The sequence below is a fragment of the Phascolarctos cinereus genome, unplaced genomic scaffold, assembly GCF_003287225.1.
Source record: "Phascolarctos cinereus isolate Bilbo 61053 unplaced genomic scaffold, phaCin_HiC Scaffold_5;HRSCAF=322, whole genome shotgun sequence".
NCBI classification, from domain to species: Eukaryota; Metazoa; Chordata; class Mammalia; order Diprotodontia; family Phascolarctidae; genus Phascolarctos; species Phascolarctos cinereus.
In genome coordinates this window covers 420,621,582-420,637,600 of record NW_027555958.1, presented here as the reverse complement: position 1 = coordinate 420,637,600, position 16,019 = coordinate 420,621,582, and the positions used below count along the sequence as shown (strand labels likewise).

General features: G+C 38.8%; 1 protein-coding gene across 1 annotated transcript in view; it reads right to left on the bottom strand.

Annotated features, from left to right (window-relative positions):
* Positions 1-4,399: 4,399 nt before the first annotated feature.
* Positions 4,400-16,019, bottom strand: part of MPC2 (mitochondrial pyruvate carrier 2) — a 28,650-nt gene continuing 17,030 nt past the window's right edge. Inside the window, 4 exon segments of the mRNA XM_020974666.2 lie at positions 4,400-4,625; positions 11,989-12,100; positions 12,707-12,773; positions 12,775-12,792. Of these exon segments, the coding sequence (XP_020830325.1) occupies positions 4,589-4,625; positions 11,989-12,100; positions 12,707-12,773; positions 12,775-12,792 (234 nt within the window). The 3' untranslated portion in view covers positions 4,400-4,588.

Genomic DNA, 16,019 nt, shown 5'->3' with positions numbered 1-16,019 from the left:
CATAGTAAGCATTTAATAAATGGTTATTCTTCCCTTTTTTCTTCCTTTCATCCTTTCCTCTCTCCCTCCCTCCCTTTCTCTTTCCTTCCTCCCCTCCCCTTCTCTCTTCTTCCCTTCTTTCCATTGTCCCTTCCTTCTTCCCTCCCATCTTCTCCCCCCTTTCCTTCCTTCTCTCCTTTCCTTCCAGTAAGAAGATAAGAAAGAGTAGTAGTATAAAAACCTAATGAGGAAAGAATATCCAGGGAAGAGAGGAGGCCAAAAACTTCACATGCTGCTAAGGGGTAGAGGGGATGAGGATTGAGAAAAGGGCATTAGATTTTCATTCTGACTTTTTCATCCAGCATACATTAGCACGGGACATAGTAGGTACTTAATTAATGTTTATTGACTGACTCACTGACTAGTTAGGATCCCCTCTAGCTTTTATTAATTTTTGGATTAAGTGGCATCTAGACCTTCATCTAAGTGATTGCTAAGAATTATGAATAGCATAAGGCCATTGTTAGACCCCTGAGACACTGTGCCAGAGGCTTTCCTCTAAGTAGATGCAGCCATATTAATGACTGCTTTTGATCGTGAGCCCACCAGACCATTATCTTTCCATCTTGTCTATAAGCATAGCAGAGAAACTATGTCAAATAAATTCAGCTCTCAACCAACATTTATTATGAGCCTACTATTTGCCAGGCACTGTGCTACGTAAGCTCTGGGGAAAGAAAAAGGGGCGAAAGACAGTCCCTGCCCTGGGGCAGCTAGGTGGCCCAGTGGATAGAGCACCGGCCCTGGAGTTAGGAGGACCTGAGTTGAAATCTGGCCTCAGACCAAACACTTGACACTTACTAGCTGTGTGACCCTAGATAAGTCACTTAACCCCAACTGCCAAAAAAAAAAAAAGACAGTCCCTGCCCTGAAGGAATGGTATCATCTGCATATCTGAGATTGTTGATATTTCTCCCAGCAATCTAAATTCTGGCTTTTGATTTATCCAGCCTGGCATTTTGCATGGAAGTACTTTGCATATAAGTTAAACAAATAAGGTGACAGTATACACCTTTGCTGTACTCCTTTCTCAATCTTAAACCAATCAGTTATTCCAAGTTTTTCTAACTGTTTGTAAGTAAGGTGGATTTTAGTGTGTGTAAGGAGGACTTTGTTATTCCTTTTTAGATAATAGTTCTAAGATCCTAGATAATATTTCCCATGAATTATGGTTGAAAACAACTTCTACTGAGCAGTTGTAGTAGAGATAGAGGGATAATATAATGTAATGGTCACTGCGTGTGAATTGTGCTAGGTCATGCCGATATTGCTAAAGTTAACCTGTGAGCTTAATATTGGCAAGATGCCTTGTCTGTTGCCCTATAAATCAAGTGGGCACCGGTCAGTGAGTTAAGAACCCATTCTGGGATTTAGGAATGCATGTACCTGCCCTGCCTTGATCAGCCCCCATCAAGGTTTGGGGGAATCTTGTACTTGCCTCAGTCAGACCCCATTGAGGATTGGGGGACCGGTAAGAACTGCAACAGCTCCCGCTATTCTAGCCCGCCGTTGCCAGAAGCATGATTAGGGAAAGCCTGTAGGAGTTGGAGCTCCCATTATCAGCAACCCTTTTGACTAGAATAAAGTAAGCTTATTTAACACCTCCGAAGCTGTCTTTCTGTCTGAATCAGATCAAAAGTGAACCTGTGCTAAAACACCTGTTAGTGTTAGGAGCCCGCCTGCGTCTCCTGCCCAACAAATGGTGCTACCTGTGTGTTTATTGTGAAACACTGTTGCTTCATCTTTTGTCACAACTCTCCACTATGACCTTTCTGACTTGGGTAACAACGCATGGCATAGATCATAGTTTCACTGGCTAGCCCCCCCCGACATACAATGCAGTGATGATCCAGGAGGGGAACAGACTGTATAAAAACTAGTAAATGATGGTAATATTGAACATGTAGGTGGCACAATAGATAGACAGTCAGGAGGACCTGGGCTCAAATCTGGCCTCAGACACTTACTAGCTGGGCGACCCTGAGCAAGTCACTTCACCCTGTTTGCCTCAGTTTCTTCATCTGCAAAATGAGCTGGAGAAGGAAACTGCAAACCAGTATCTTTGCCAAGAAAACCTCAAAAGGGGTTACCGAGGGTCCCGGGACAGGCTGAAAACAAAAAAAAACTCCAGGTAAACTTCGGTATACAGCCTTAAGTGGGAAGGGCCACGGCCAACCCCGCCCCCACGGGCGGGTTTCCACCAAGGAGGAGAGAGTCCCCTAGCAAAGGCTTCCGGGGACACCTGTATCCATTACGTGAGGTGTTCATTCCTCCTATCAACGGTTGGATCATTCACACTTATGTAATGTTGCATACTTAAACAGGTTGTGGAGTTTGGAGTTGCTTTTTGTCTCATTTTGATTTTTTTTTTGTTCCTGTGACGGTACTTTACTGTATTTCTTGGTTCTTGGGTACATGCGTATGCTCACCTGTCAATGAAGTCCCGTTCCATCCCTCGGGCTCCGGGAATGTGCCCGGCGCAAAAACGGCCGCGGCCGTCTCGGACAGCGTCACGTGACTGCGACCGAGCGCACCACGTGACTCCCGTCCGCCCGGCGCCCACCCGGCTCCCCGGCAGTTTTCTCGCTCTAGCTACTGCAGCGGGAGCCGGAGCCGGGCATCGTCGCACCATGGTACCTCCGAAGGCCCGGAGAGAGGAGCATCCCAGGATCTGGGCAGGGTAACCACGGTGGCGCCTTGTGCTCCGCGCGGTGTCCCGAGCGTCAGCCGCCAGCCACTGTGCCCCCCAGGACTCTGGGGTCCGCGTCTGCAGGCACCTACTGCGACTCTCCTGACCCCCGACACTGCTTCCCCGCGGTACCTGCAGCCGCTAGGCGAGCACTCGGAGCGCTCGCAGGGCAGAACATCCAGAGCAGTTGGACAGGCACCGGGCTTGCTGCTAACGCAACGATTCCAGAAGATGAAAGGCTTTGGGGGGTGCTGTGCTGATGCAGCTGTTGTCTCACTGTCACGTCCTGTCCCGGGCATACTCCTTCAGTCTTACTTTTCTCCGGAAGCATCAAATATAACATCATCCGAGTGCCCATGGCCCGCTGTGACTTCTCCATGCGTATCTACACCTGTGCTGAAAACCCTGCGACGTCCGGTTGAACGATTTCAGTCTCTCCGAAGAGGACATTGACCTCAAGATTCCTGCAGTTCAATGCCCTGTCTCATTCTTTGCCAGCTCTTGGACATCACCTACCTGGCTCAAGACCAATGGGGCAGTGAATGGGGAAGGTTCAATCAAGAGACAACCAGGTGATAGTACTACCAGACCTAGGCCAACTTCTTTATCAAGTTTCTGGATGCTTAAGCAGAGAGACATTTAAGGTTTTGGGCAGTGACCATCAGCAGAGCAGGAAGGTTGAGTGGGTGGGTATCCCTTCCAGTGCCAGGCCTACATGCCAGAACTTCATGGGCATTTCATTGCCCATGCTCAAAGTGCTCACTATAGCAGTATAGTAATACCGGATGATAAGCAACTTCTGCCCCACTGAGCACAGGTTGGTACCTTGTGAGGCAGCCCATTGTCTTTGGGTGGCCCCAGCTAATGCCACTTTGGGGGCAACCCACTAGTTAGTTATTCCCTCATACAAGGAAAGTTCTTGCCACCAGTCTTTGGCAATGGCAAATGGTTCAACATAAGAAACTGATAGGATTTTATCTGTGGAAATGACAAAGAGGCATCTTCATCTGCTTTGCCAGTGCACCTTAAGGACCATGAGACCTTTCCAACTGACTTGCAGGTGAAATTTTCCACCTTTGTTGTCACCCCCACTAGAATATGAGTTTCTTAAAAGTAGGGACTGTATTACTTTTCTGTTTGTATTCTCAGGACTTAGCACAGGACTTAACACCTCTCCCTCTTGAACATAAGTGCTTAATTCATTCAAATTAAGTACTCTGTCAGTTACCTTTAGTTCTGGGTAAACCATGCACATACTTTTTCTATTTCTCAAGATGAAAGAATTATTGTGTCCCATAAATGTCATTCTGTGGACATTTAGTGACTTTTTATAAAGACAGACAAAAAGTTATTTCACTTCTTTCAGTAAGTTACTTCAAAGTGCTTCCATTTCATTCAAAGTCAAAATATATTAATTGACATTCTGTGGTTGTTTTTGATGAAAACTCACCATTCTTCAGATACATCTCATTCTCCATTCCCCCCCCCATCTCCCTCATCAAATAGCTGCTCTTAGGCAAATAAAGTCTATCCCTAATTGACTAATGGAATGTGTTCCACAAGGGCAGCCCAACAATCAAGAGGCAAATGTGACTGGCCATGTGTAGAGTGCATAGAAATTCGGTCATCAGTGAGCCCCTTACTGAATTATACAAACATTGAGATGAAACATTACTAAAAGTGTGTTTTATTTTCAGTTCAGTCAAGGTACTGTATAATGGCTACAGTTACAGTCCCATCTGCAGAACATTAACATTGTTAGCATTATCTTTTTGAAAACCAAATAATAAAATTAATCAAATTTAGGTCCCTTTGGTAGTAATAACTGCTTCTGGATTTGTTCAGCAGATCAAGAGCCCTTTACAAATTTTCCTTGGCTCTTAGTTCCCGTTTATACCTGTAAACAAAAACAGAAGACAGCAAACATCATTTCTCTGGGATAAGAAGAGGAGAGGGGAAAGCAGTTTTGTTCTTTTATCTAGGAATCTAGTACCAGAAACTTGTCTGCACTTGATTTATGCAGATAATAAAAGGAAATTTCCGGTGCTAACAAGTTTTAATTACACATTGCACATAAAATTCTAACTCCAGTCTTATAGCTTCTAGTACCAAAATGACTTTAATCTTAATTTTTCCATTATGCATGTATTTAAGCCAATAACATGGAAAGATAGAAAACATTTGGAATTAGCCATCTCTCACAAGTCAGAGGAAGCAATTCAGGAGAACTGTTAATTTTGGGCTTAATTCTAACCAGCAAGAAGACTTAGTAGAAGAAATAGAAGCAACAGAAGCTTTGGGATAAACTATATTTGTGGTAGTGAAGAAGGGAATACCTGGCATGATCAGACATATCCATGACTTTTGGAGAACAGATTTCAAAGAAGAAAGATGCATATGATACTAGAGAAGATTGATCAAGAAGAATGGGAACTTCTCCAGAAGAAAATTCTGACAACAGAATAGCAAATTACTCAGTGAAGAAGAAAAGAGGGAACAATATGATTTGGAGATCATAGAGATTTTTTTTTAAATACTTGGCACCACTGTTTCCTGCAATCATCATGGATGTTTGAGAACAGACTGTATTTCATATAACCTGCTAATTAGCTACAAAACATCTTGTAAAAGAGTCTTCACAGAATCCCAAACCTCAAAACTTTTAGCATCTGGGACAAGTGAGAAAGCATAGTGGTACAAAATAAGCATTTCCCTAAATTAGATGAAGTCCCTAGACCTCAACCAAACATACCATCTCTGGAATGCAATGCATCCTGGAAGGAAATATGATGCCATATAATATTCCCCATCTCCCTTAGCTGAGTCACACTAAAATTTTCTTCAGCTGCAGAAAGTTGAGACAATAATGGCTTTACTGTGTAATTTGGGCAAATAATAGGTAAAGCCAGGGTCCTCATAATATACTGAAGGAGTATTAACTACTCATTAATAAATTACAGAACCAATAAATAGGTTACAAAATGTCTTGGCTTCATAAAACACATTCTAAAAAACTACTAATCTTTTCCTACATATAATTGTCATTTCTAGTCAAAAACTGGCTCACGCATTGAAACTGATAATAGAAATCACAAAATTGCACATCTCATTAAGAAAAATGAATTATCTTATCAAAAGTCATATCCAGTCAGAGGCAGAGCGGGGACTAGAACCTCTGCTTCCTAATATATCGTCAGGTACTTTCCTCTAGATCACTTTGTCCAACTAGAAGAGTTGGAGTCGTTGAGCTAAGACTAAGGAAATTGGGCCAGTTTGCTGGTGATGGTAGTAGATCATGGCTTACAAAAATGAGATAAATTGGTTGGTCCTCCTAACTAGACCTTCCTTCCCGCCTTCTCAGCTTTCTTTCTGAGACTTTAAAATATGCTAGGATACCATGCAAGAAAAAGAAAAAAGACAAGACATGATATATGCTTGGGCTATATGGGATGTTAGATGGGTGATGTGGTAAACTGAGGGGAAGCCCCGAAGGGAACATGAGATGAAAATTTCAGAAAAGTTTATATTGTTTTCAGATAAGATATTTCACATAAAGCAGGATATGTAACATACAGCAAAACTGAAAATGCTTTTCAATACTGAAAAGAGAGACAAAGGCACCAAAATAAAAGTCATTTTAGAAAAAGTGGAGTCAACTGAGGGACTAGACCTATGATGTCATATAGAAAAGAAAAAAGGAAGCAAACAAGCATTTATGAAGCACCTAGTGTGTGTCAGGCACTGTCTTACGTATTTTATAAATATCTCATTTGAGTCTTACAATAATCCTGGGAGGTAGGTGTTATTAGTATCCACATTTCTAGTTGAGGAAACTGAGGCAGACCCAGGTGAAATGATGTGCCCAGGCTCACAGAGTCAGTGAGTGTCTGAGCCTGGATTTTAACTCAGATCCTCCTTATTCCAGGCCCAGTGCTCTATCTACTGTACCACCAGTGGCCTCTAAAGCCTTTTGGTCTATACCTTTTGTAAAGATCAAAACCACACAAACTTCTGCTAAAGATTTCTATTTAAAAGGAGATAATATTTGGACTGCAATTAAAATGAGAGGAGTATCGTGGCAAATAAAGAAAAATCTGTTAAGAGTTGGTGAAGTGAAAATTAAATGTCATGGAAGAAAGATATAATTTATAAAAGGGGCTGAGATTATTATACTTCTAGCAAAGTAAAGGGAAATTATGTAAAAGTAGAGACTTGATACCAAGAAAACCTCTCTCAATGTATGATCTACAAAATAATCAGAATTATATGATTATTTCACCTGCCCCTTTCAAAACCACAACTTTTAGTGTTATCACCTTTATTACTGAATGTATGCCTCCCCTAGCAGTGAGCCATCCCGTTTAACAAAGAGAAAAAATTAGCGATTTAGCAAACCTAACCAACATATCAACTAAGTCTGATAACATGTTAAGTGTTCCATTATCCACAGCACCCCAAAACTCTGAAAAGAAGAGAAGGACATACATTTTCTCAACTCAGATCAAATAAGATATTTTAAAGTGCATAGCACAGGGGTGGGGAACCTGTGGCCTCGAGGCCACATGTGGCCCTCTAGGTCCTCAAGTGCGGCCCTTTCACTAAACCCAAACTTCACAGAACAAATCCCTTGATTTGAGACTATGTGTGGCCTCGAGGCAGCAGGGGTTCCACCCCTGGCATAGCACAATGCCTGGAACATAGTAAGTGATATAAATGTTAGCTAAATTAGCTATTATCTCTTTTAGGGGGACAAATTTTTAACCGCTTCTTTTACTTTTAAGAAGCTAATCATTATCACAAAGATTATACATTATGACCACTTGGGATTTATACCAGGAATGCAAGGCTGGTTTAATTAACTAATATTATTAGCATAACTGATTATATCAATAACAAAAGTAATCAAAATCACGATTACATCAATAGATGCAGAAAAGGCTTTTGGCAGAATACACACTCATTCCTATTAAAAACATTTGAAAGCACAGGTATACATAGATTTTTCCTTAAAATGATAAGAAGACTGTATCTAAAACCAACAGCAAGCAGTATTTGTTACGGGGATAAGCTAGAAACCTGCCCAGTAAGATCAGGAGCGAAACATTATCCCCAATATTATTCAATATTGTACTAGAAACGCTAAGAGAAGAAAAAGAAATTGAAGGCATCAGAATGGGCAATGAGGTAATAAAACTACCTCTGCAGACGCTATGATGGTATACTTAGAAAATCCTAGAGATTCAACTAAAAAGCTAGTTGAAACAATAATTTTAGCAAAATAGCAGAATATAAAATAAACCCACATAAATCATCAGCATTTCTATATATCACCAACAAAACCCAGCAAGAAGAAATAATAAGAGTTCATTTAAAATAAATGTAGGCATTATAAAATACCTGGGGCATATCTGACTAGATAAACCTAGGAACTATATGAACATAATTGTAAAATGTTTTTTATACAAAGTCAGATTTAAATAACTGGAGAAATATTATGTTCATATGGTTAGGCAGAACCAATATAATAAAAATCACAATTCTACCTAAATTAATCTACTTATGCAGTACCATCTCAATTGAGTTACCAAAAAACCTATTTTATCGAGCTACAAAAAATAATAATAAAATTCTTTTCTTTTTCTGGCTAGGCAATGGGGTTAAGTGACTTGCCGAGGGTCACAGCTAGTAAGTGTCACGTCTGAGGCCGGATTTGAATTCAGGTCCTCCTGAATCCAGGACCAGTGCTCTATCCACTACACCACCTAGCTGCCCCCAACAAAATTCATTTGGAAAACAAAGGTCAAAAATATCAAAGGAATTAATGAAAAAACATGTAAAGGAAAGGAGGTCTAGCAGGGCCAGATCTTAAAAATGTCTTAGAAGACAGTAATTATCAAAACCATCTGGTACTGGCTAAGAAATAGAATGGTGGAACACTGCAATAGACTAAATATACCATACAAAGTAGTAAATGATTATAGTAATCTTGTGTTTGATAAATGTAGAGTTAAGCTTTCAGGATAAGAATTCACTGTTTGATAATAAAAATTGTTGGGAAAACTGGAAAGCAGTCTGGAAGAAACTAGGTATGGACCACTATCTTACACCATTTACCACAATAACGTCAAAATGTATATATGAGCTAAAAATAAAGGGAGATATCATAAGTAAAATCAGAAGAACATGGAACATATTATTTATCAGACTTATGGATAAGAGAAGAATTTATGAATAAACAAGATATAGAGATCATTGTTGAGATGTAAAACGAATAATTTTGATTACACTGAATAAAAGGTTTTTGTACAACCAATGTAGTCAAGATCAGAAGGAAAACAGAAAATTGGGAAAGTTTTTATAGGCAGTTTCTCGGACAAAGGTGTCATTTCTCAAATATGTAGAGAACTGTGTCAAATTTATAAGAATGAGTCATTCTCCAACTGATAAATGGTCAAAGGATATGAACAGGTAGTTTTTGGAGGAAGAAATCAAAGATATATACAGTCATATGAAAAAATGCTCTAAATCATTACTGATTAGAGAAATGCAAATTAAAACAACTTTGAGATACCATCACACACCTATCAGACTGGCTAAACTATAGAAAGGGAAAATGACAAATGTTGAAAGGGATGTGGAAAAATTGGTACACTAATACAATATTGGTGGAACTGTGAACTGATCCAACCATTTTGGAAAGCAATCTGGGCATACTCTTTGACCCAGCAATACCACTATTAGGACTGTTTCCCAAGGTGATCATTGTGGTTATTGTTGGTCCTTCATTCTTGAAGAGGATCAATGACATCACAAGGATAATGTCTTGACTTGCTTGTGAACTGGATTTAAGAGAGGCAGGGCTGCACAAAGTCATTAGCTCACTCTCTCCTCCAGGGTAATCAAGAGTACAGTGGCAAAACAAAAGTCAAGAGGGCTGGCAATGGCCTAACCAAGGTGATCAGGGAAAAAGGAAAAGAACTTATATGTCCTAAAATACTTACAGCAATTCTCTTTGTGGTGGCAAGGCACTGGAAATTGAGGGGAAGCCCATCAACTGGGGAATGGAGTAATAAGTTGTGGTATATGACTGTGATGGAATACTACTGTGTTGTAAGAAATGATGAGCAAGTTGATTTTAGGAAAACATAGAAAAATCTGCATGAAATACTGAAGAGTGAAATGCACAAAACCAAGAGAACATTACATATAAATAACTGCAATATGGTTTGAAGAGTAAATGTGAATGACTAAGCTATTTTGAGTTATGTGAATATTCAAATCAATTACAAAGGACCTATGAAGGAAGATACTATTCACCTCCAGAGAAAGAATTGATATATGGAACTACGTATTGTATAGTTTCACATATATATATCCGTGTCAAATGTTGACTTTCTTTTGTTTGGGGTTGGGAGGGAGGGAAACAGCTTGGAATGCAAATGTATCACTCAAGATGAAAAATGATGCATACATTTTTGGGCATGGCTAATCTGGGATTTGTTTCACTTGCTTCTATTTGTTACAAGGTTGCTGGGTTTTCCCCCACAATGGGGGAACAGGAGAGTAAGGATATAAATGCTTATTAATTGAAAAAATAAAATTAAAAGATTATAAGGTACAAAAAAAAAGCTAATCGAGGGCAATTTAAGAATGTCTGAGAGTAGACTATAAATAGAATAAACTTTGTTCTCATGCCAATTTTATTGTTGAGGCAAAAATTGAATAGGTAGAGAAGGGGAGAATATCTATCTAAAAAGCAGTATTTTGTGAAAAAGACCTGGGGTTTTTCTTGAGCTGCAAATTCAATGACTGCATGTATGACAGGCCAGCCTAATTCAATTTTGGGCTGCGTTAACAAGAAGTATCATTTCTAGAGCAAGGGATTAAGTAGTTCTGTCTCCTATCTTGGTCAGACCCCTTCTGACTATTTCTGAGAATCTTTTTTTTTTTTAAATAAAAGACACTGATAAGTTGGAATGTATCCAGGAGAATGACCAATATTTAAGGGGAGTTGAACCACACATGCTACATGTTGATCAGTTGAAGCAATTGAGGATATTCAACCTGAGGAAGGGAAAAATTGCCCAAAGGAAGTAGAAGAATTAGGGGAAGCAGCATGATAAATTGTCTTCAAATATTTGAAGTTTCCATGTGAAAGGGGAATTACATTGTGACATTTGTTCTGCTTGGTCCTGAAGGGCAGAAAGAGGTCCAGTGGGTAGAAGTTATAAAACAGAAGATTTTGGAAGAAAAAAGAAAAAGTTCATAACAATTAAAACTGTCTGAAAGGGAACTGCACTGCCCCAGAAGATGAGTTCCCTCTCACTGGAGGTCAAGAGGCAACTAGATGACTAATTGTACAGGACTGCTGTAAGGGGACTGAAGCTTTGGGTTATATTTGGAATATGATGATTTCTGATATTCCTTTTAACTCTTGTCTTTATGATATTGAATGTATACTATATTAAACTGTGGAATTTGTGATACGCAACACTTTCCCATCTCCCTCAGCCTCTTCTCCCCTCTGATTGGAGAGGTGGAAGATGGAGCATTAAATACCATCCAAAGCTTTCCTTTATAGACGGCAGGATGTGGACTTTGCAACTCACTCTCCACCTTGTAGCTGCAGCTCTGATGGTCTTTACCCCCCACCCCTCAGTTTTATTTAGTGGGTTGTCTTCCCCCAATAGATTCTAAACTCCTTGAGGGCAGGAAGTATCTTTCTTTTTCTTATTTGCATTCCCAGGGCATAGAACAGTGCCTGACATAAGCAGGCACTTAAATAAAGGTTTACTGAATTGAATTTTTTCTGAAAACAGAATAATCACCATTACTTAATGATTGTAAACTAGTGTAAAGATTGAGCAACTACGGCAAAAATACTTTGCTATTAGTGAGACACATAGAAAATGTCTTTGAACAAGTTTATTCCAATTCTAATTTTCAAGACTTTGATTATACAATTTATGAACCCCTTTCTTCCAGGCATTTATTACCTTGAGCCACTTTCCTGAGACACACACACACATCTCTACTTAAGCACTATAAAGTTACATACCGTATTATTCATTAAATGGGTCCACAAAAATACAAAGTTCAGTGAAACTTCTATATAATGTGGCTTAGTTGTAACATACCATTGTTTAAAATAATACTTTGAGAAATATTACCGGGTCTGTAGATTCATTTCATATGTAAAATAATATTTATCACAACATGGACTTTTTGGAAAGTATATATGCTTATATTAACAGGCCTACCTCCATATACGAAAGAGCTGAGAGCCTCCTGCGACACCGACAAAAAAATTAACAGCAAACAGACTCCAGTTTTTAGGAATAATAACAAGGGAGTATCTTGACCAAATTAACCCTGTTAAAACAAAAAAGAAACAAAGTGTGGGCGGAAGGCTTAACTACTGCTGTACTACTATATTTTAATTATTCAGTTTAGTGCTAAATAGTGAGAACTTTAAAAAGACCACAAAAGTGAGATAGTAATGTGATGCCATGATGTTCCCCCCCCAAACTTTAGTTGTCACTAAGAGGTCCATATCCAGTGTGATACAAAACAATTTTTTCCTATTCAAAAAGGAAAACTATCTCCTCTACCACTTTTTTTTTGTTTTTAAAGATATAAGCGATTCACTTGATTCTACAAAAAAAATTCATACACAGCTAAATAATTTTTTGGGCCCAAATCTGTAATTTCTTTGGTGTAGGGACCTCATGATGTTGAAACTCCTCTCCTCTACTAGATGCAGAGCTGCAACCCATCTGCAACCTGACAGTCCTAGAGAATTACTTGAGGAGCATGAGAAGTAAAACTACTTAACCATGGTCACATAGCTAGTAATTGTCAAGAGACCAGATCTTACTGAGCCCCAAAGCTGGCCCTCTCTGTACTATACCATGCTGCCTTTTGTTAATTCATTTAAAATAAAAATGAAAAGCATAATGGAAGATTTGAAATGCTCACCTGTAGCCATTAATACAGCCGACTGTGCTGTGCTGAGTTTTTCTGCTGGCCTGGCCATGTCAGCCAAATCCAGCACAAACTAACCCCTGGAAAATACACAAACCATAACTCAAAATTAATGATATATATATATATATATATATATATATGTATGTGAAAATTGCTTTGAGACTAATGATACGAGTGTCTTCCCTTCCATTCTTTTGTTTTTCTATACTATTTTTGCTTTTGAAAAATAATACAGGAAATGTTTTATTTCAGCATAACAACTAAATATATTTGTATTATATTGTTTGAATATCAAAGCACTGGGCCATTTCTCCAAATACATTCTATACTTTCAAGGAATTTATTTATTCAAGGAATTATCACAACTATAGTGAACATATCTTAGCCTCATTCAGAAAGTATAGTCATGTCTTTATTATATTTCTAGAGATAAGCTGCTTTAGAATTTGAAGAATGTACTTTAAAGAAGCTATTTATTTTTAATCTTTGAATTTCCTGAGAAATTATGTTAGACATTTCCTATGCATGTTCTTACACACAGTAAACAATTAAATTTATCTAGATAACAAAACTATCTATATAGGCACATTTTAGGAAAGGACATAAGTTTTAACCTTAAATTCTTTTCAATTAATCACATCAGTAGAAGAAAAGACTGTTTAACCAGTTTCAATATGAAGTATGGAAGTATAATTAGAGGTCTATGGTGACAAGTTCGACCTTTTCTTTTCCTTGATCCTCCATCCTACAATGTATCTCACTCTTCCCCTCTCTCTTCTAAGCTTTTATTTTCCTGTTCCTTTCTTTTTCCCCCTGCCTTGCTTTATGTCTCCTACAACATGGGTACAGAGTCAGGTTGTAGGTAAAGAGAAGGCAGAGGGGGTGTATTTGGAGGCTTGTGTTGTACAGAGGTTAGCAGAATGGTTTTAAAAAATTATTTGAAATTTAATAACCATCAACAAAAGTTATCAAATAAACATTTAGAAACAACACTTAACTTTTAAAAAGGCAAACCTGAACAAATTATTAAACAGAAGAAAATAGTTAGCCAAGTATCTGTGACGGCCCTGACATTGAGTATGCAAGATGGCAGCATTTGATAACTATTTTTCTTTTTTTTTTCTGCCTCTTTTCCAGGGAATGGTGGCAATAAACTGGGAATGCTCTCACACAGCTTATTAATTCCCCTTTTCAGGAAGTTTGTAAATTTCCTCTATTCGGATGTCAAATGCCTAGACTTTGGGGGAAGGCAAAGGATCTCCATTTCTCTTAATCTTTTGCTCAAATTCAAAACTGTTTGCATGTAGGTCTAAATTTCAGTAAGTAATCAGAGTATAAAAATGATTTTGCAGATTTGACACCACAATATCAAATGACATAATGTGTATGTGAAAGTGATTTTATCAGTCAATCAACTAGCATTTATTATGGGCCTACGTGCCAGGTACTATGCTAGACTGTGGGTGTACAAATACAAAGAATGAATCAATCCTCTAAATATAAATTATTTTATCTCTTGCAACTCTGTATCTGTGACCCTAGGATTACAATGAGAAAGCACCATATTTGTGATCCTATGATTAATTGTACAAGCACCATTAATAGGTTGAAATCATCTAGAAAAGCAAATTTTGGTTTTTATCAGTTAATCCACAAACAAAAACTGGGAGGCATAATGTGTTCTCCTTGAGACTTAGTATCAAACAAAGCAGTAGTGAAACTCTTAACTCTCTATCTATTTTCTCTACCTCTCCTGTCCTGTCTTCTCCCTTCCCCCAATTTCTTTCATAAGATAAACTTTAAGGATCTGTGCGGGTACTTCCTCTGGCAATGCAGATGGCAACTCCTCTATAACCTTACAGATAGTCTTCTAGAATGGCTATGGTCAGTCATTTAATTTGGCCTGGGGCGGGGCCAACCCAATTATGATCACCTCTGACAGCAGATATAAGTCCTAACACCACAAGGCCTGTACTCCAAGACATTCTGGCCCGGTAAGACTTAGCAGATTGTGAACTTTGCTAACTCATGGCTACCTTCAAGCCACGAGGAGGCATCAGAGTAGGGCTTTAGAAGTAGTTCTTATAGGTTCACAAATTTTAAAAGTACAGCTTTCTTTACTTTTTAGATGCATTATCCATATAAATAATAATAGCTTTTGAAGCACTATAAATAGTAGCTTTAAATAGCATCAAAGCACTTTAAGGTTTGCAAAAAGGCTTTACAAATATTATCTCATTTTATACTCTCAACAAGCTCAGGAGGTATGTACTATTATTCCATTTTACAGATAAGGAAAGTGAACCAGACAAAGGTTAAAACCTGCCAGGGTCACACAAGCTAGCACGTGCTTCAAACTGAATGTAAACCCAGGTCTTCCAGATTCCAACTGGGTCTAGGGCTCCATCCACTGTGCCATCTATTGTAATGCTATAAGGTAGCCTCAAAATTTTTTACACACATTTCTGTTTTAAAAGGAAAGTATACAAAAGGCACATAATGTGACCAGTGTTTTTGATCAATATTTTTAGTCTAAAAAAACAAACCCTGTACTAGATCCTATTATCTCTAATCTTTCCTCCTTTTCATAGTTAAATTCCTAGAAAAAAGCTGTAAATAGATTTTTCATTGTTTCTACTTCCTCCTCTCTCAGTCAGTGCACAACCTTAAGCATCAAGTAGCGCTCAACTAAAACAGCTCTCTCCAAAAGCACCAACAATCTCTTAATCCTTCAAGACCTCAGTTAAGCATTTAACACAGTCAACCAGCCTTCTGCCACCTGGATTTTTATGACACTGCTTTCTCCTTTTATCTGTTTAAATCATCCACATTCTGCTCAATATGTGGATTCACCCAAGGGCTCTGTCCAGGTCTTTCTTCCCTCTCACCCCCTTTTCCTCTTCTCCTTCCCTCTGTGATCTCATGAATTCCCTAGGGCTCAATTTCTATGCAGATGATCCCCAAATCCAGGCCTTACCTTAGTCCAGAGTTCCAGTAGGAATTTACAAAACTACCAACTGGATTATCTCCAAGTAGATATAACCCAGGCACCTCAAACTAAGTATCACGAAACAAAAACAAAATCCCCTCCCCCCAAAAACCCATCCTCTAGAACCTACCTTCCTCTCTTAATTTCCCTATTCCTATTATCCCCATTTTTACAGATGAGGAAACTGAGGCAGACAGGTAAAGGGACTTGCCCAGGTTCACCCAGCTAGCATAAATGCCTGAGGCTGGATTTGAAGTCAGGCATTCCTGAATCCACACCCAATGCTCTATCTACTGCACCACCTATCTTCCTTAT